The 21919-nt window shown below is 39.3% G+C and overlaps 1 protein-coding gene across 2 annotated transcripts in view; it reads right to left on the reverse strand.

The window, feature by feature from the left end:
• Positions 1–514: 514 nt before the first annotated feature.
• The window catches only part of Cps1 (carbamoyl-phosphate synthase 1), a 187014-nt gene continuing 165609 nt past the window's right edge, over positions 515–21919 (reverse strand). For both annotated transcript variants that reach the window (XM_059278327.1, XM_059278328.1), the window contains 9 exons: positions 19996–20103; positions 18048–18137; positions 16489–16659; positions 13927–14001; positions 11267–11365; positions 4102–4161; positions 2946–3058; positions 1540–1669; positions 515–781 (listed from right to left, as the gene is read on the reverse strand). In XM_059278327.1, coding sequence (XP_059134310.1) covers positions 683–781; positions 1540–1669; positions 2946–3058; positions 4102–4161; positions 11267–11365; positions 13927–14001; positions 16489–16659; positions 18048–18137; positions 19996–20103 — 945 coding nt within the window. In that variant the 3' untranslated portion in view covers positions 515–682. The remainder of the gene's footprint in view (positions 782–1539; positions 1670–2945; positions 3059–4101; positions 4162–11266; positions 11366–13926; positions 14002–16488; positions 16660–18047; positions 18138–19995; positions 20104–21919) is intronic.

The raw sequence follows: 21919 nt of genomic DNA on the forward strand, positions 1-21919 counted from the left end.
AATTTGACCAGAGGGTGAATGTCATAACTCTGGACATTTCACTTTGCTTGTATTGAAATCCAGCAAGACTATCAAAAAATATAACCCCCTTTGTGTTCTCTGCCAACTGCTGACATCCTCTAAAACTCCAAGCAAGTATCCATCAAAGAAATCCAATCTCACATTGTGTATCATGGGGAGAAGAAACGATATTCCTAGATTGGCTAAATAAGTGAGAATCATTGTCAAAAAAGAAACACTAAACAAACATGATGCCATTCATAAATTAAATCCAAATTTCGCTTTAGCAAATTTTCATGGTAATCTGCCCTGTTGGTGGACTCTGGGTGTCGCAGACATTGCTTTAAAAAACAAGAGTATGTTTAGGGTATAGAGTTCAGGAGACAGGGCAACAGCTTTTTCTGCTTTGATCACTATTAATCAGCACCATGAAATGTTAAAAGTAAGTCCACAAAAAAATAAGGCATGAATGGTTGAATTCCTTGTGAAGAACAAGTGACTAGGGAGGACTTGGTGGCTTTGAAACAGTGACTGACAACAATGTAATGGTCAAAGATACAGACTATCAACACAGAGGAACCCAAAATAAAGTTTGGCAACAGCATCCATTTCTGGGGATAGGCTGGGGACGGTCCTTTTGGAGCGGGGTGGCCCGTGCCGACACAAGGATAAATTCACTGCTCTAGGCTGCCTTTCCAGCACTGTACTGCCTGTAGTGGAACAGACTCTTGGAGTCCACAGTGCGAGACTTCTGCACAGCTTCAGCAAAAAGTTTGGTCACCTGGAAGAGAATGTCAAGAATGTGAGCAGCCTACAAGAGATGAAAGAGAATGGAGAACAGATCAGAAGTGAAAACCCAAGAATCTGCTCCCGATTTTCAAAGGGGGATGGAATGAAAGATATGATTTTTTTTCCCTCAGGGACTTTCCCCCTGTCTCAGACTCACCATAAATAAACTTATCCCACCCCCAACAAGGGTTCAAACTAACTTAGAGGAAAAAAATAGGACACACTGATCATTAGTGAATGTCAGATATATAGCTCCTTCTGTGATGACTGGTGGCTCATAGCCAAATGAAATTGAATGTGCTTCACACAGTCTTTTTTTGTGATGTGGTCCAGCACGTGTGTTACATCTGCACCTTTGATCAATAAACTATTGCTTTCATGCAGTGGCTTTCACTTGGAAACGAGGAGACAGCACTCCCAATCTTCGCTCCATTCTATACTGTATCTTTGTACTCACAGGATGATTGAATGGGTCACAAAAGAAACAGTCCTGTTCCTGGCTTTTGATTGTATCAATTGTTTAATCTCCAACTCTTCAAGTAGGCCACCATCTACCGTATTAACCCTATTGTTTCAGATTCTATTAAAAATTCCTCTCTGTTCTGAATGCTCCACAAAAAAGCGAGTGAGAGAGAAAGACAGAGAGGAGGGGAGGAAGGGAGGAAGAGATACAGAGAGTGATTAACACACATGAAGGGAGACCCAGAAATAAAACCTACACATGGCTCATATTTAAAGGAAAAAACATACCTGGAAATTAGTGAGGAGAGCAATCCCACTGTCCACTGCTGTCCTGCGAATCACGTAATTATCATGGACAAATTTGGTGTTGTTGTTGGGGAGGTTAATCACGAGGTCAATGCTTCCATCTCTAATCAATCTAAAAAGAAATATATGAAAACTTACAGTTGACAACGTCTATTTTATAGCTAGTTTCAAAATGACTAACACAAATTCCTCTCTCTGCCTTTTAAACCAGCGCTATTACTGAGCCATCTGCTGCCTGCTCTTTTCTACTTCTAAGTTGATGTTCAAGTTGCATTCACTGGGGAATTATAATTTTTTATTGTGGTTTTGGAAGAACCCTGGTCAAAGTCTAACAGGATGCAAAACATTGTTTTCTCTTGAAGATACCACCCAACATAGCAAGAATGGACAATTTGATAGATAGTCACTTTGTTTTTACAGAGAAGTGATCCTTTCAGTGTTGAAGCCCCTCCAGGCTTCTCTGCTCACACTGCACCTATCTCTGCTTGTTTCCCACTGCCTGGCGGAAGAGAGCATGAGACTACCTGGTTGTGAATTAACCTGTGTCACATTCTGTTGCTGGATGGACTGAACATACCCTAAGAGACCTTCAAATGCCCAAAGCATGAATTAGATCTGGTTTCCATTTTATAAAACTCTTAAGCAAGGTGCTCATAGCATCAGTGGAACGTTTCTAAGGTCTGTACAGGATGACATTCTTCCCTTCATTTCATGATTTCTGAACAACTTTTAATAAATAGCATACTGCATAGGATTTGGTATGTTGTGGCTATTGTGTAAACTAGAACATTCAAGAGTAACTGAGAAAGATCCACTGTGCATTCATCCCATGTAGCTTTGTACCAACAGACACCCTGCAGTTCCTGAAGCCTCACAGAGCGGATCTTACAAAATCAGGTGGTGATGGCCTAAGAAAAAACCATTTAGTTAAAAACATTATCAAAATGCTTACTCCGGTTTTCTCTATGCAGCAAATGCTCAATAAATTGACGGGCCCAATGATGCACATCCTCAATGAAATGTAGATGATTAATCAAGTATATATGCATACATGTACTTTGTGTGTATACATAGATGACATTCTATAGGAAGTACTGCATTAAATTCTTCACAGTTTTATTTTATCTGTCAAGCACTTTTAACAGAAATATCTGAGAGGTGTTTTCAAACATATGGACAGGTGCACACATGTGGTAATTCACTTTTTATAAGAATGAAACTATCACTCATAAGTGTGTTCATTTGTAAATTTGTTAACCAAACTTTGGAAAAGATTTGAAAGCAAATAAGGTACGAGCTTCATACTAGCTCCCACCATTTATCTTCTGCTTTTCTTTTAGTTTTGTTTTTTTTTCCCCAATTCAGAAAAGAGACTATTCAGTTCTTACTTTCTGATGGAAGAGAGGCTGGGATTCTGTCCTTCCTGAGATGGCCATGCCACAGGGGTGGCAGGAACATTGTTGGCGTTGAGCCAGTCTGACGTGGCTTCTGTGGCAAACAGCTGCATTTAGAATAGAAAACTCAGTTAAAATATAAAAGAGAAGCCTTTGTTAATGAAGAGACATAGGAATCACTTACAACAGAAGGAAGAGGAAGAAACATGGAAGAAGCACGGTGCTGAGGGTAGCCACTCGAACTCAGAATCTAGGTACCTCAAATGTTTTTAAATCTTTTCAGTGAGGAAACACTTCAGAGCCTCTGCTGTAACTGCTTTTGTAAAAGAATTAGTCACAGCTTAGAAATTATTTCTATGAGGTCAACAAAGTCCATGGCCACAGGCCCAATCTGAGCTGTGGGAGTAACTTTGTTTTTTACTGAACTAGGCTGGGTGCAGAGCAATTTGCTACAAAGACACTTTGCCTGTAACTGTAACAGCTGTAAACTATGACCTCATACAGAATCAAAAAGAGGAAAAGAGACAGAAATACACTGGAGAGCGTCCTAATTATGCTACAACTATAGTTGCCAAGATTTTAAGCTAACTACTATTGAGTTTGTAGTTACTTTGTTAAACCTAGTCTTCCTAATTATTTTATTCTATGTAAAGCTTATTTTTTTTAACTTCTATGGTTTGACAGGTTCAAGTGTTTATATAACCAATTTCCATTGTTTCACCCCCATTCATTTCTCTGATCCTCCTCTCTCCCACCAGAGCCCTTCTTCTCAACAAATTATTCTCATGTCTTCTTCTGTGTGTGACCCACTGAATTTAGAGCTTCTTTGCTGCAGGGTGAATGGAAGGTATTTACTATAGACAGGACAGCTTACCAGCAGCTATAATACTGAAGTAAAGGACACTCTCCTCCCCCAACAATCATTAACTACCAATAATCCTCTGTGGAAGTTTTGAAATGATCAAGTTAGTTAAGCCTTCCAAATTAAAAAGGCAGGTTTCCTGTTTGTGCAGTATTTGTTTCATGGACAAATTTCAATGCTGAAAGAAAGCTACTTTAAAAAAAAAAAAAAAGAAGAAGAAGAAGAAGAAGAAGAAGAAGAAGAAGAAGAAGAAGAAGAAGAAGAAGAAGAAGAACTGAGAGAGTATACCTTGAATCCTTCATTGTGTAACTGCTCAGCCACACCAAGGAATCTTGGACGGAATGATTGCTGGAAAAGAACATAACAGAATTCACTTTCTAGATACACATTGTCTCTGTTTTAGAGGCATTCTCCAATATGGATGAAATTCCATTTATGTTATCTTGTTTTCTGCCTTCTACCCATCTCTAAGACCTTTCATTCACATTGAGCCCATTGTTTAGATCCACACTGTTTCTTTGTGTGCATGGTTTCTTTGCCTGGTTAGGGAGACACTAAGGCTGAGATCAGAACATCAAGTCAACCTTGTTGGCACCTGGCTGTTTTGCTATTCCAAACAACCTGTTCTCATTGGCCAGTTCTAATTTTGCACTACCTTTAATAACTCACTCACGGTCCTAGAAGGTCATTTGCTAAGAATCCCTAGAGTATTAAGTTTCTTTCAAATCCTAGCTTTATCATTCACGAGAAGTGTATGCTCAGAAAATTTAATACCCTTGGCCTACTTCTTCACTTCTAAACGAGAGATGATAATGCTCCTGCCTCTTGAGGCTTCGCAGCTCACTAGTTTGTGTTTCCCCAGGTGATTTAGTTTTTCTCTGAGGTAGTCTCTTCACCCGTTTAGTGCAGTGGTAATGATACTTGTGGTATTGGGTCATTGTGATTGTCTAGTAGGTTAATTTATTTGCAATCACTACAGAGGGTTACTACTCCAGATCAGCAGTTTCTGGGCTAATAATAGTTCTCAAGAAATATTGATTAGTATCATTAAGACAGGTGCTGATTTTTTTTCCAGCTTCCCAGACACTAGATTCCTGTCTCTGTAACCCAGTATTGAATCCTGGGTTATTCTACCATTTATTATAATCCAGACCATCTTTCTCACTACTTACACCCATTTCCATACAGTTTTTTTTTTTAATGTCCTCGCTCCTTTTTCAGACAGTTTCTATCAGTCTGTTGTTGTATACTTCCTAGGACCCCAGCTGGACCTGATTTCCCTGGATCCCTGCCCATTGTCACCAGGGGTTCACCACTTCTAAAGATTCCCTGTGTTTAAGAGCTTTGTGTTTTCAAGGCAATGTTGAGGAAGACACACAACAAAGATGAGTGATCTGCCCAAAGATTAAATTCTCCCTTTGACCTTATTATCATGAATGTCTTAGTCCCTAAGCCATTTAAAATCATATATGCTTAAAAGCATATCTGTTCTCCTTTAAATGAGATCATTTTGCTGGACTTTCCTCTAAAAGGTTTTGTTCAACTGATGATATAATGTGGTTGTTTCTATAAATGTCCTGTGATTGATTTGGAAATCACACTGGTGATGTTTGAAAAAAACATGGATATGATCCTGTTTCTTGTCCCCAAGAATTGTGATCAAAAACATATCCAGATCCTTGTACAATCCTTGCTTGGCCCCTAGAAAGTTTCCTAATATTTACATGCAAAGGTTCTCTGAGAACAGATCTAAATCCTAAGCAATGACTCCAAAGACTGTGTTCAAATATAAACTCTTTTTAGATTCTGGCCCTCTCAATCCTAGAACTGCAATTTTATGAGAGGAAAACACTGGCAAATAGAAAAGATAAATGCAATGGGATGAATCTGAGCCAAGGCAGGCACAGGGGTTATTCAAGACAGCCTGCTATAACATGAATTGTAAGCTCCCCAGGGTAGTAGCCTTCTATTTCCACTCAGGAGTAAATAGGAATAAATGAGTTTAGATATCATCAGTTTGTGACTCTAAATAAAATATAAACTATAATAGAGAAAACAGAATAATTATTACTCACTGACATTAGGACAATTTAAAGCAGTATGCAGCAATGTCTTAACATACACACCAGGCAGAATAGGACACTAATATGCTCAAGTGTGATGCTGCTTAGGAAGCAAGGGGCCAAATGAGATGACCCATTATGTTTGCCTCATAGCTGAAGGTTCCTTGATAAGAAACATGCATGAAATATGCAAAATGAATCTCTGCATTTTGTTAAATCCCCCTCATATGAAACATTACATTTGGACTTTCTGATAAACACACAACAGACTTAGGTTTGTACTAAATGACATGAGAGGTCTCAGTTAATGCCTGGATAATTGGTGCATTAGTCACGCACTTAACTAATGACTCTCAATCTCTTAAACATCACTTTAGCAAGAAGTCACTGAGGACATGGTGATAATGAACTACCACAAGTAAGGTGTTCCCAGATGTACCAAAGCAATAGCATCAGCATCGTCTGAACTTACTAAAAGTAGGAAACTTTAGGCTCCACCCAGATGGATTGCATCAGATGGGTATCCCCGTCATACATAGTTTTCAAAGCCTCGGGTCATTCTGATGGACACTCAGTTTAGAAATGGAAATGAATGAGGCTGGAAGAGCTATCCTTCATGCATTTTGCAATTTGAGGTCAAGATGTATTAACCTTAACCAAAGTCACAATGAAAAATGTTGAGGGAGGAGCACCATAATGCAATTTTTTTCTTTGCCATTTTAAAATAAAATAAGTCAGCGAGTCCTCTAAGACCTGGAGATACCAGGCAGAACCTTATTATGGAGCTGTTTCACTGCTGTCCCCCAAGTGGAAAAGATAAATATCCAACATGACAGTATTGGCAATTCCCAGCTAGGGAACCACGCTGCCTTCTGGTGTGGGGTGTTGGCTTCCATAGACACATTACAAACTTCTATCAAACATGTATTGAACACTTGTGACACATAAAACAGCCTCTCTACAAAAAGAAATTACCGCTGTCAGCTCGCATCTGAGTAACCTCAGATTTAAAAGCCGATTGAAAAGACCTGTGTAAGAATCCATTCCTTAGTAGTAGAGGTGAAAAGTACAAGTTAGTTTATGCTCTGGAAAATGTTTGTAAGGGGGGAAAAAGTTCTTTTAAAAGTGGAATAAATATCTATTTCCTTCAGTGATCATTTTCACACTAAGCCAACTTCCGGCTGCAGACGAGAAAGCCAAGTTAACACTAAGTGATGTCTGTGGATGATCCAGGGTCGCCTGGATTGACAACTGTGTGGTTGTTCCTAATGATGCCCCTTTGAAGATAAAAGGTTATTCATGTCACTTGGAGTCGTCTCTTCAAATAAACGCTTGCTTTGTGTTTCTGAGCAATGCTGAAGGCCAGATGTCAGGCTGGTGCCTGCCACTTCAGCAGCCTCACTGAATAGCCCAATCAGAGGGGGAAACACAGAGAGTGCTCTCCATCTCCTCGAGAGTAAATCACTCATTGTTAAAGGGTGTTCTAGAAAACCTCAAAACAAGGCAGATTGCCTTCTCATAGTAACTAAAAATACATCCTGACAGGATGAAAGGTGGCTGGAACTGACGGCAGGGAAATCAAGGGTGATTCTGTTGCCTCATAAACCCATATTATGCTTCTTACATTACAAACGTCCTAGACTGTGGAAGGCTTCTTGGTAAAGACACAGTGCACGTGGCAATTAAGCTAACAAAGGTGCTTTGTTAAAATCTGCATCCTGGCTCTTCCTTTCTCCTAAGTCCTAGGTACACAAGATTGATGGTACAAATATTTCAAACTCCCTGAGTGATTTGGCTCTGGAATCTGACATAAGAAGTGCACAAAGAGATTGCATAAGTAAAGGATTACAATGGGGATGAGAAACACAGGTTCAGCAAGAAAACCACATACAGGCAAGCATGTGCATGTGAACACCCATAAACTTTCTACATATTAAAAAAAAGCTGCTGGTAATAAATGCTTATTTTCAGCCTGTGACACTAAGTGAAGAAGTTTTCCACCTCAGAGTCACCTTGCCCTCTACTCCGTGTCTTTCTGTTCCCTCAGTTTTCTCTTGGAACCTGTTGTGCCAGATGAATGAGTCTAAGTGTCTTCATTAAATCTTTCTACTCACAGCATGTACTTAACTCAGAGAATGTGGAGAAGGGAGAAGACTGTCACTACAATAGGGTGGATACTGAACCTCCTCTCCATTGCTCCAGGAAGGAATTATAAAGGAAATTCACGGTAATGATGTGGCTCTCGGGGTTCTAGAAAGCCTATGGCAGCATCATACGATGTGGATGACCACCGTAAGATACAAACGTGAACTCCTCTCTCATAACTTGATTAAATAACTCCCCCAACCAGATAGATGCTTTCATACATACTTTCTAGCGCTGGCCTTCATTTCCATATTAGTCCTCTGTTAAGTCCCTTTCAATTCTGATTATATGTTTAAAGGAGTTATGATGAATCCTTCTGACCCAGTGATAGCATGTACTTTCTCAAAGTGTGTACTGCAATACAGAAACACAGTTGACGTCATCCACGCTGCTGAGAATGATGGATAAAAAGATGACTACATCCAGACTACTGAGAATGCTGGGTGAAAAGATGACTGCATCCATGCTGCTATGAATGCTGGGTAAAAAGACGACTGCAACCACTCTGCTGTGAATGCTGGGTAAAAAGATGACTTCATCCAGACTACTGAGAATGCTGCTATGAATGCTGGGTAAAAAGATGACTTTATCTATGCTGCTGTGAATTCTGGGTAAAAAGATGATGTCACCCACGCTGCTGTGAATGCTGGGTAAAAAGATGGCTTCATCCAGACTACTGAGAATGCTGGGTAAAAAGATGACTTTATCTATGCTGCTGTGAATGCTGGGTAAAAAGACGACTTTATCTATGCTGCTGTGAATGATGGGTAAAAAGATGACTTTATCTATGCTGCTGTGAATGCTGGGTAAAAAGATGATGTCATCCACGCTGCTGTGAATGCTGGGTAAAAAGATGACTTCATCCAGACTACTGAGAATGCTGGGTAAAAAGATGACTTTATCTATGCTGCTGTGAATGCTGGGTAAAAAGACGACTTTATCTATGCTGCTGTGAATGATGGGTAAAAAGATGACGTCACCCACGCTGCTGTGAATGCTGGGTAAAAAAGATGACGTCATCCATGCTGCTGAGACTGCTGGGTAAAAAGATGACTGCATCCATGCTGCTGTGAATGCTGGGTAAAAAGATGACTTCATCCAGACTACTGAGAATGCTGGGAGAAAAGATGATGGCATCCATGCTGCTGTGAATCTGGGTGAAAGCTGAGTTTAGAACGGATCCTTTTTGTAGCTGAGATAAAGCCTCGAAGACTTAAAGCTATTGACTCTCTACCTAGTCTACCCTGTCATAACTTCAGCATAAGTTATCAGACTAAGCACTTTTTAAAATTAGAATGAATGGAATGGAGAGAGAATATAAACATTAAATGTTGGGAATGGCAGGTGTTCTTTGCCTTATATAAAATAAGTCATAAATTATATTCCTTCTGTTTCTAGAGGCTTGCAGTTCTACTGATCAATTTTCCTGAGTTGTAGATATGTCAGTAACTAAAACTTTATTAAATAATTTTAAACTACACTTAACATTGTATTAAAAAATATTTCTAAATCACTAATGATTGTCACTCATATATACACAGAATATATTTTTTCAACAACTCATGTAACTGCTGAAAGATTGTTTTAAAAATAATGCATTCAAAGGTAGAATTTTAACTAATAAAACCTCATTGCTTTGAAAATATTGTTCCCCAGTCCATAAGGTCTCCTTTTTTCCTACAAAGCAAAATTCTGTTCACTGATGCCCAAATCCCACAAATATTTCATAGGAACAAATTAATTTTGTGGCACACTTCCCTGCAGCACTGGAGCCAAACAAGCCACAATTTTATACATCACTGCCTTCTTAAACTGCGATTTGAAAATGTTAGCAGTGTTTTGATTAGTTGTGAAGATGAGGGCTAAGGGCATGGTCTCCTCTGAATGTCCCCAGGTCTCACATTAAACTTTAAGCCGTCACTGGAAGATGGGCCAATATTCTCCTGGTTGGGACTTAATAATACTTAGTACCCATTTGTAACGTGATGAGTCACTCATATGATGTGATTTGTCTCTAAACTGCCATTAAGCCTCGTGTAGCAAGCCATCTTGTTAGCCTTTGCTCTAAATCCTTACCATCGCCCTTCTGCCACCTTCATAAAGCAAAACCTCAAGTTACGCTTTCCAGAAACTTCTTCAAAGTGACTACCTGTCCAGTCTCTGGAGCCTAATTTGCTAATATTGAGACACCCTAATGAGGCAGCATTTATAATAATCACCCACTGGCTTGAGAATACCTGATTCTCTTCTAATTATGTTTTTATTGATTTTTGTGAAGACATGCAGGGTTTGAGCTTATTAAAGTCACAGTGGGGGGGGGGGGCTATATATGACCACTCATTGTTTTTAAAGGATATAAGAATCGCTAATCTCAAGTCAAAGTGAATGACCATTTGAGAAGCATATACAATTATTTTTCAGGAAATTAGAAATAGAACATGTATGAACTGTTACAATAATTATTTCAAGGAGTTAAAGACATTTTATGTCCAAAATTTTACCCTAAGATTTATTTACACTTGACTTGCAACAGTAAACCAATCATGCTCTTTTTATTGTGGTAATATTGATTTATAGTCATCTCATTTTACTTTAGTCTATATACATTAAAAGGATGTACAAGGCTTGTACAAGCTCAAGCCAGACAAAATCCCAACATGAAGAAACGAATAGGCATGAAGTCCCAACCCTACCTAAAAAAATTAATGGTAACTATTAGCTGGGAAAGAGTGCTAATTTGCTGGAAGAATGCAGTTGGGTTGGGTTGACCACTATCAAGTGAAGGCCACACATCTATGAGTATGTGGACAGCACAAACAGTGGATTTAAAAAGATACGGGACATCAAGTTAGGTGGGTAGAAAAGGAGGGATGGATCTGGAAGGAGAAGGGGTAAATGATATGCTCTATTGACGTACATTGTAGAAAATTTTAAATAAAAAATGAGAAAAAATTATAGAAAAGGTCTAACCAAGGAATAGAGAGCATTGCCTTTCTAAAATAGTCCCTTTAAAAACAAATAGTCTCTCAATAGAGACTTTTCTTTGTATTTCTTCTTTTACTTTTGTGTTTGCTGCTGCAGCAGGAGAAGACTAAGGGAGCAAATAGAATGTACAGTGGCCATTCTCATAAATTACCATTTTCCAAGACATGCAACCAAGCCCCCTCTCTTCTACACCACAGTTGACATCCTGGCCACTAACAATGTGCTACCTGAGAATGTGAATATAGCCACATGCCACTCACCTGGATTCCAATCAGAATGCCTTTCTGTGGTATCTTAAACCCTGTAGACAGCATTGCCTTTAGGAAGGCTGTGTGAATACCCTCACCAAAGCACGCCACCTGTTTAGGATTAAATGAAAAATATAAAATCAAGGAAGGGAAGAATAGTCAAATACACTTGCACAAAAAAAAGGGGGAGAAAGGAAAAAAATGGAGAGCAATGTACTGATAAACTCTTTCCCTAGATTTTATCAGTATTTCCCAAAGACCAAGCAATCTGAATCCAAAGATTAAATGGCTGGCCAGGACAGATGTGTCTTATGTTTTTAATTAAGCATAATGAATGAATAAGCAATTTCTTCTCTACTCAACAACACTCAGTGGTACAACATACTGGATTGTACTGCAAGTTATTTGGATACAAATCACAGCTTCTGGGTGTGTAATGTGGTGAATTTCCAAATATTAATATGAGTTCATGTTTAAATCACTGTATACATCATGTGTACCATGCAGTAGTGCATGAATTCAGGGTGGAGAGTGATAAAAAAAATTGACAAACTGCTGGCCCACTGGTTTTAAATCATCTCAGCCACCTTAAGAGAAGGCTGCCTAAGAGATGCCAATTAGTATGTGAAAATCTCAAAAGAGTTTATTCCCTTATATCATTTTTAGAAACTGAACCAAAATATTCTGCAACTCATCCTGGAAACACAAGCCATGTATAAAAAAGGGGGGAGGGGAAGAAAGATGCCAAGCTAACACAAATTGGTAGGGTCTATGGAGATTTCCTCTAGGGTAACTGCTGAACATTGTAATTACAAGTCAAACAGCCACCATAACTAGAGGACAAGTGGTGTATTTTAACACGATGGAAGTCAATTCTGCACATCATCATCTGGCACACGTTCAGAGTCACCATTATAGTAAATAATGCTGACGGCTGAATTCATTCTTTAAGCAAATGGCTCTCTCTAGCTGGGCAAGGAAAGTTCTCATGAGTGTAACCTTCAGCTGACCACAAGTACATGCCTGCTTTTCACTCCACAGATGAACATTTTAATCAGTCAAATACTGGCCAATCAACTTGAGCAATGTCAATGGAAATTAATGAGTCTCACTTCCACTGAAAGGAGCCCTGCAGTCCGATCAGAAATGCAGGTACCCAAAAGAGGTCCCAACAATTTTCTGCCTGGCCATTAAAAACAAAACAATACAAAAAATAACCAATCAAATAAATAGTTCTGTAAATATGAGGATGACATCCTCACTTGACTGATGTAAAACAAAATGCCCCTGAATTAGGTAAGAAGCTAGGTGCTTATACAAGCCCTACAACAAGCCACTTAAACACTGTAAAAGTCTCTTTGAAGCGTAGTTGAGATTTCTAAACTGGATTTATTATTCTGATTTCAGTTGTGAAACAGAATTTAAAACATCATACTTGATGACACTTGGAAATGTGACTTTAATATTAGAAGAATTCTTCCTTTTTATAGTTTAGAAAAGGAGATAACAAATAGGAGCAACTTCCAAGTTGTTCATATTATCATCACTGTGTGAAACAGAGAGGACTAGCCTCTGAAAACAACTTGCCACACTGGAGAAGCAGTTTAAGAGAAAGAGGCCTCCCCCTGATCCACGGCTCTTGGCCAGCTGAAAACAGAATCCTGGAATGGGGATGAGCCTGAATACAGCATCCTTTAGCTGGGAATAATATAGCTCCCATCGTTCACAGTGAGGCTTGTTTTCCAACTAAATCAAAAGAAGCAGCAGAAGGGTCAAGAGCCACTTTCTACAAGTGCAACTCCAACACCAGAGTCGTTTGTTCCTCGCCGCCTGCATCCCGGTCTCTGTTGGCTTCTCATCAGAGCTCACGCTTGTAACCAAGCAACCATATAAAACTCCACATATTCGCTGCAATTAAATATTCTCCTCCGTAGATTTTTCCTTAGTACCAAGAGAGACAATGATGCCTTACAGTCTGATGTTGCCACTCCAGTGTGCACTGATGAGGATCTGAAGGTTGTAGTGAGTACGTCTGTCAAGGGCTAGGTGATTCATAAAATGTCCTGACACTGACATGTAGAGAACTTTCTAGAATCTGACAGCTCTCTATGAGAAAACACATTTCGCATTCTTAAAGAAACCTTCACTTGACACAATTCCAACACAAGAGAAGAGGGACATCCAGTGGCCAGTCCCTTTATCGTTTTCAGATCAGCCTCAAGAGGTTCAAGCTGCCTCAGAAGTGGGCTTGGGATTTCTTACATATTTGTGGTTTCCACTGTTCTTATCCATGACCTTTTTAATGCTGCCATTCTACATATTTCTAGTAAAGATGGGCAGATCTGCTTCAATCATAGCAAAGCAGGGAATGAACTGTTTTTACTGGAGTATGTGAGAGCCTTAAAAAGATTGACACAGGACATACTCAAATGTCTTCAGAAATATATGACTGTTTTTGTTCACAGTGGGTAATGTGTTACAAAAAGAGGTAGAAGATTTTTCTTTAATTCAAACTTCTTAAACCTTTGAGATCCCCTGGGAAAGGAAAAGCTTGTGAAGTTTGAGTTTCTCTACCCACTTACTACTTTATGTACAAGACCGTATTCAGATCATAGAACCACAGACTTCCAAGTAAATTTAACCAAAGTATTCATGTGTCGTTAACTACTTACCTCTCCAGTGGAAGCCATCTCACATCTCAGAATAGGATCAGCATCCCTCAGTCTGGGCCAGGAAAACATTGGAGCCTGTCAGATGTAATAGGGAGAGAAAACGTGAGATAAAGGATAAAACGAGAAGAGAGGTAAGCACACTTGGTGAATCACCTCCCACGGGGTTCATTAGGCCGTGGTGAACAGAAAAAAATAAATTCTCTCTGGCCCAAAACTCTGACTTGAAAAATAGCTTTCAAATTCTGTTCCAAGAATATGTTATACTCCTGGCCCAAAAGTTGGGTTAAGTAATCACAAATGATTTCTGTAAATAGATCAATCCCATGTGACCAGTCTAGACCAGTACTTCTAATCTGGCCTGCACATATTCTTATTGGAGTTATTTCAAACAACATCTACTGGGCATTAGTCTTCCAAACACAGAGTTCAAACACATTTTCCCCTTGATAGGCTTTTGGAACATTCCTCTTCTTGTTCTGTTCATTTGAACTTGCAGCAAGCCACCTTGCCAGACATGGCTGTCTGTAAGCTGACTTCTGAGACATTAAAGTGTTGTTGACACCTCTTAAAAGCTTTGGAAAACATTCTGCTTGGAAACATTTTTCCTGTCTTTTTTCATACCAGCAGGAACACTGCAGTGCTTCCTTTTTCAATTATTTTATCAGCGTGACTCATAAGGACCAAGTTCTTCTTTCTTACATATGCCTATTCATCTGGTCTAGATGGCCCTTCCACTGATACTGGCACTTCTAAGTTATGGGAAAAAGAGCTCGCGGTCACTTTACTGGGTCGTGTTAATGATGTTATCATGTGCTCCTGTCCTCCAGCTTTCCTGTTCTGCTGTCTGCTCTTTCCCATCAGCCACACTAGGTCTTCTCAAATTGACAACAAATAGGTACCTTGAAAAAAATTAATATTCATATCATGTATAGTGACAATTATGAAGAGAAGATGTAAAATTCAGTGAATTTTGAGATGTTACATTTAGTCAGAATTATAATCCATTGATATATATATATATAAATTTGTAAAAATAAATACATTTCTTATGTTTATTAATAAAAGAATTAAAATATCTACTGCTGGGTTGCCTTGTCCAGCCTTGATATGAGGGTTTGTGTCTCATCTCATTGCATCTGGTTATGCCATGTTCTATTGCTGTCACTGGGAGACCTGATGTTTAGTGAAGGGAAACAGAGGAGCAGTGGATCTGGGGAGGAGTATGGGGGAACTGGGAGAAGTGGGGGCAGGGGGTCTGTGGCTGGGATATATTGTATGAGAGAAGAACTAACAACAATAATAATAATAATAAGTAGTAGTAGTAGTAGTAGTAGTAGTAGTAGTAGTAGTAGTGTCTACAGTTGAAACATTTTTGTTGACTACTACCTTCTGATATAATGTGTGTTATATATCTGCAGCCATTAAAAAAATTAAAAATGAAAAAAATAAGATTCTGTCTCAACACACTATACAATCTAAGGAATCCTAAGTTATTGACTTTACATTTTTGATTCCTAGGTACTACTTAAACACCTACAACTAAAGTCAGGAGTTGGAATCTCGCAGAAGCAGATTTATGGTTGGAGCCACCAGTACATATAAAAACAGAATCATTTTAAAGCAGTGGTTCTCAACCTAATGCTGGGACCCTTTAATACAGTTTCTCATGTTGTGGTGACCCCAACCATAAAATTATTTTCATTGCTTCTTCATCACTGTAATTTGCTACTGTAATGAATTGTAACGTAAATATCTGATATGTGGGATATCTGATATGCAACTGCTGTGAAAGAGTAATTCCACCCACAAAGGGATTGTAACCCATAGGTTGAGAACCACTGTTTTACAGACATCCAAACTATGTCAGTGTTACATAACTGTATTGCACAATATAAATTAACGTCACTGTCGGTGCTTCATCTAAGAAATTCAAATGTATTTGTATACTTCATGAACGGTCATGTCTGTCCATCAAAGGGGTTCATGGTCATAATATTGAGTACACTGTATACTGAGGCAGCTAGAGGACTATAGTGGCTCTATGATTAAGGTACTATTAAAATATAATTTCAATTCTATCACCCTCATAGCTCCACTACAAACTATTATTTTAATTTTTCAAATGGAAAATCTGTGCCACTGAAGAAAATACACACTAAGCAAAAGCATCTAGAGTGGTAAGAATTTAACCACCCCCTCAGGGTAACCACTTTTATGAGACTCGTGAATTCCTAGAGACTTTTCCCAGTTCAGCTTTGTCCTAAACAAGATTGCCCAGAATTTTAATTTTCTAACTAAACCAGCACCATGTGTCAGCTGTGGAAACATGGGTTACAGTTCACTTGGCTAGCTGATGTTGAGGTCATGTTATCCTTGATGGTTGTCAACATTTCTGCAAATGCAAACAGCTCACATGAGGTTGTCTGCCGCACAACCTCAGCATGTTCTAAAAGGAAGATGATCATCAGTCCAGCAGGTCTGTTAAGTCCCAGAAATTTTGTGGCAAAGATTTCCTTTCATTTCATCTCTGCTCATAAAATGGCACATATTGTAAAATGTTACCTTAATGGCAACATAGTCAGCAGGGATGATGGGCTGCTCCAGAGTGGGAAGACGCTGCTCATCAATGTTCTCTCCAATCATCACCTTTGTAGCCACATCAATGAAGTCCACCCCGAGAGTCTTGGAAACAAAGGGGAAGGATCGAGATGCTCTCAGGTTGCACTCAATCACCTAGAAAGATAAGTCCAAAAGGGGAGAGATGATGAATGCCAGTAACAACAATCCTCGTGTTCATTTTGTCCCTTGGTTTCCTTCCGTTATTAGTTCATTCCCTAATCCCATCCCTTTATCTCCACTGCTTAGATTTTTGACTAACTGGCTTCTTTGAGGACATTATCTTTGAACTTTGACTCTTTTCCATCCCATTTCCCCAATTCAATCCCTGCACATTTCTGATACATTTCAGTTAATGCAGAGTTTGGATAACGTCACGCCCCTAACTGAGAAGTCCCCACTGGAATTGTGGTGGCTTCATATTAAAACCTGGCTGGTGGAAACCTTCTGTCTTCCTGCTTCAATGCGTATCTCTCTTATCTGATACCAGTTTACTGGCCCAAGTTCTACTTTCCAAGATTCATTTCCAGTCCTCACTCAGAAAAGAAATGCTTTCTCTAAACATAAAGATAATGAATTCATATCTCCCCAAATGTACTAGTTATTCCCTGTTGTAGATGATCTTATAACTATGTATAACACCCCCTCTATCTTCAACCTACCAAAATCCCAGCCATTCTGTAAACTCTCATTCACAATATAAAATTTTTCTTGAAGCCTTTCATTATTTTCTCAAATGTGTTCAATATATATATAAATATATATATATATGTGTGTGTGTGTGTGTTTAAATATACTCATATATATGTGTGTATATATATATATATGTATATACATATGTGTATATGTTTATACATGTGTGTGTGCACCCTGGCAAATATGATCTTCCTGCTCAACTCCAAAGACATTTGCATACCGTCCAGTAAGTACTAAAGCTATGAATACACTTCTAGTTATCTGAGTTCATCTTCCTCCCAGTCCTCATTAAGTGAGAGTATCTGCAGGTGGAAAATATGCCTCATACATCATTGTAATCACCACTTGACTCCATCATTAATAGTGAACAGATTTTGGTTACTAATAGTTTGAATAAAATAAAATAAGTAAAAACAATCTAATTGATCTAAATTATGTTTTGTCTTTCAAGATGATTGCAAAAGAACTTGGTTCTCTAGGTAAGAAGCAAGTCAAACTTCAAGGAAGGAACTTATAAATGTGCATGCTGTTCTCTGTAAGATACGCACACATTCATCTGTACTTCACTGTGAATGGAATATGGTGATCTTTCAGTTCATGAAGTACTTCATAAAGCTGTGAGTGACATATCAGTGCCACTGAGAGCCCTTGCCTTCAAACAGGAGAGACATTACACACTATACAACATCCCTCTCAGACAGAAGTAGCTGCCAGGTCACAGAGATTACCAGGGTGAGGCACAAGCCAACATGACCCAACATAACCATACAAGATGGCAAAGTCCTCCAAGGTCATTTAGTATTCCTTACCAAGACATCATTTCCTTTGACAAGGAACTGGACATTGAAAGGTCCGGAGATGGCAAAAGCCTTCGCAATCTTTCGGGTTGCATCCTTCACCTAGAGCAAAAAGGACAAAGTCACTGTGACAAAGAGCATAGTGGTGGTTTAAAGAGATGCAGAATTCTATCTAGAGGGCCTTAGTTTCTCTTTGTAGAAATCTGTATCTCTATAAACAATGCTAGTCAATAGCAATAATGGGTAATACTAAGTATCAAGAAAAGGATAATTTTACAAGAGGATCTGTCATCCATAAAGCACTGTCTCTAACAATTACATACTCTGTTCTTACACTGAAGGCTAAATGAATTCTTTCCTGTCTTCCTCCTCTATCACCGGAAACTTGTAGTTCAAACCATGCATCAGTCTAATGACCTACTTGAAGAGAAGGGCAGGTTCCCCAAACACATGGCTCTTCAAAGCAGCTGGGGATATTTATTTTATGTTGCTTTTCTGTTACCCTAAACTCTACAAGGGTAGATATTATGGTCAGAAAGAAATAGTGCTTGCCTGCAGGGAAGCCTTGTATGTCTGTATGTCACAGGTTGGAACCCCTATACCTAGCAAGAAACAGGTTCCCATGTCAAGAGGGGCAATGATGACAGGAAGCAAGAACTCCCCACTCATCACAGGTACAGGAGTGGGTCAACAACTTAACTGGGTATGAAAGGAAACATGGTCTATGGCTATGGTTCTCAACTCTCCTAATGCTCTGACCCTTTAATACAGTTCCTCATATTTTGGTGACCCCCAATCGTAAAAATATTTTCGTTGCTACTTCTTAACTGTAATTTTGCTACCATTAGGAATTATAATGTAAATAGCTGTGTTTTCTTATGGCCTTAGGTGACCCCTGTGAAATGGTCATTTGACCTCCAAGAGGGTCACAACCCACAAACTGAGAACCACTGGTCTTTGGCATGTCCATTCTGAAAGACTTAAGAAAATCTGGGGTTTGTGTTTATTTACCCTGACATGAGAAAATGAGTCATGTTTTATAATCTAGGAACTTTTTAAATTTCTATGCCATTGCTATTGTAAGCATTCTATTGCCACCATAATCTAGAGCAAAAATCTTCAGAGTACACCCAAAGCAAACGTACAGGCCAGCACAGATTCTTCTGGCAGGAGAGCAGGAAAAGCTTCCTTTAAAGGCCAAGTCAGCTTGACCTCCCTTAAGCTGCCAAGAGTGACTTTAAGATAGCACGCTCTGCATGGACACCTTGTCACGCACATGGGGTGCTGAGGCAGTCATACTGTACAGCTCTTTACGGGAACTGCTCTCTCAAAGAGTGGTCAAGAGAAATAGCACCAAGTTCTGGCGTGGAGTGGGACTCAGAGTGAAGAGCGAAAGCCTGGGTCCCAGAGGTTGCCAAGTGGCTGCTGCACACCTGCTTCTGTGCTGCTCAAAAGCTTGGGTTCCAGAGGTTGCCAAGTGGCTGCTGCACACCTGCTTCTACGCTGCTCAAAAGCATCACTTCTTGGGGCTCTTAATAAGTGGCTCTCGGCTATCAGAATCACCCATGGCAACCAGTCTCTCCATCTGGTCCCCAGACTCGTGGTACTAGTAACTCTAGGAGATTTGCTCAAACTAAAGGTTCGGAGAGGTTTCCAGAATCATGGCATCAGAAACTTAGAGTGGAGGCCAGTATTTCAGCAGGTATCTCACCTGGATGGTCTAGATGTACACTAAAAAGTTGAACCAAGCACATAACCAATCAGGCTCTAATCACAGTGAAAGAGAACATCTCTAAGACACTCAGCTGATTAAGGGCAAGGATGTTCCTTGTCAAATTTAAGCTGGAGTATGCCTTACATCACTACCTAGTGTTTTTAAAATCTAAGGAATTCTCTATTGCTATGGTAGTAGTCTTCATCTTTTGCCATTTCCTTTCTGCTTCCATGTATAAAGGATGACCTTTTCAATGGCTCCTTGGCTGATGGTTTGTGTAGGCAGCATCAGTGTGGCATCCCCTGAGTGGACACCTGCATCTTCAACATGTTCGGAGATGGCATGGGAAATGACCTGTCAAAAAAAGATTTTTTTTTTAAAGTTGTTAGACACCCATTTCCAGGCACCACTCCATCACATACCCACTTTGATGCTTAACCAGTTCTGGGACCATTAGTGAATTACTCTGCTAAACTCCCATTAAGAGCAGAAGAAAGAACTGCTCCACTGTCTGAACATCAATGTAAGGTGATAAGTAGCCTCTACAGGAAACAGAGAGGGACAAAGAGGCTGTTTTTTTTCTCTTCCACTGATTACCAAGGGTGTCAACAGAAGAAGACTAAGTCAGCTCATACTGACTAGTGAGATGGGACAGTAAACTACAGTGGAATCAGATTGATCTTTTAGACATTAGAAAAGAAGACAAGAGAGGTGAATGTGAGGTGAATGCCATCATACATCACACATCACACACCCACGAATTTTGGTGGATTAGAGAGAAAGATTGAAGATTTGATGCAGAGATCTTTAAAGTGAAGTTTGAGAGACAAGAAAATATTCCTGTCCTTCTCTATAATAAGGAAGCAAAGGGAATGTAAAGGATGAATGACCAAGTTTTGTCATAGTGAGATTGATAGAAACTCGAACCCTTGACTGTCAGATTCTGAGGCCTACAACCTCAATCACTTTAGTCTATATGTTAATAGGATATATTGCTCAGGAACTTATGAGGCTTAGTGTGAGGAGAATAATTCCATGGCTATATAAGACTGTTGTAAAGCACATAGATTTATTTACTCGTCACATTTATAAATGGCTTAAATAAGAGTGACATTGAGTTTCCATTCTTCTGATGTCACTTTTGAACTCTGGGACCTAGACAAGGCTGTGTGGCATTGCTGTCTAATGAAAGGGAACTAACAATTGTGCTTATCTTCACAGAAGCCTTGTAAAACAAAGAATACATATGAATGAGCTCAAACGTGTGTGCATTTTTGTGTGTATAAGTCTATGTGTGAGAGGTTATGTGTGTTAGTATGGGTATGTGAATGCATAGATGCACATGTTTGAAAGAGAGAGGGGGGAATTATCTAGGAAACAGGAGCAATCATCTGACTGAACTAAGGAGCATTATGATAAATCTGAGTGATATGTCCATTTCAGGGAATAAATGTTAAAGTTGTGTGAGTAACCTGAAATATTTCCAAAAGACAGATTATGGCACAATGTACAATGTATTGCAGGGAAAAACCTAGTACACATCCCAGACCCCAGAGCAAAACTAAGCCAATGAGATAGGATGGGCTCCATTGGGAGCACAGTATACGAACAAGTACTTCTGTTTCCTGTTTCCAGGACAGTCCCCATCCTCCACTTCCATAGATGTACAATCATATACCTCCTGCTTTCTATCTCTAGCTTCAAATATTAAAGGTGGAAAGAAAGAGAAATCTACTAAAACAGGAGATTAGGACTGAGAGTTCTAGGAAAGAAAAGATTATCTCAAGATGGATGATATGTGAGATATTCTTCCTCAAACAAAAGACTCCAACATATAAGTTAACAGTTCTGAGGGTGTGGCTTGGTGGCAGAGCACTTTGCCTAGCATCTTCCAGGTCCTAAGATCTGAATAAAAATGAAGGCAAAAACCATATGTAATCTTAAAGGAATCTGTGCTCTTTGTCAACAATGAGTTTAAAAAATCAGATGAGCACCCTCTGAAGATGTTTCAGCAAAAAATTCTGTCCTTGCAGACGGGAGACTGGAAATATTATCTCTGAATGCTTCAAATCAGGATTATGAGATTCTATGGTTAGCAGAAACTATTATGAGTTTAAGAGAAAATAAGAAAACTCTACTCTGGACTGCTAATCTGTTAGGGGAAAAACGA

This window comes from Peromyscus eremicus, chromosome 13 (assembly GCF_949786415.1).
Source record: "Peromyscus eremicus chromosome 13, PerEre_H2_v1, whole genome shotgun sequence".
Classification (NCBI taxonomy): Eukaryota; Metazoa; Chordata; class Mammalia; order Rodentia; family Cricetidae; genus Peromyscus; species Peromyscus eremicus.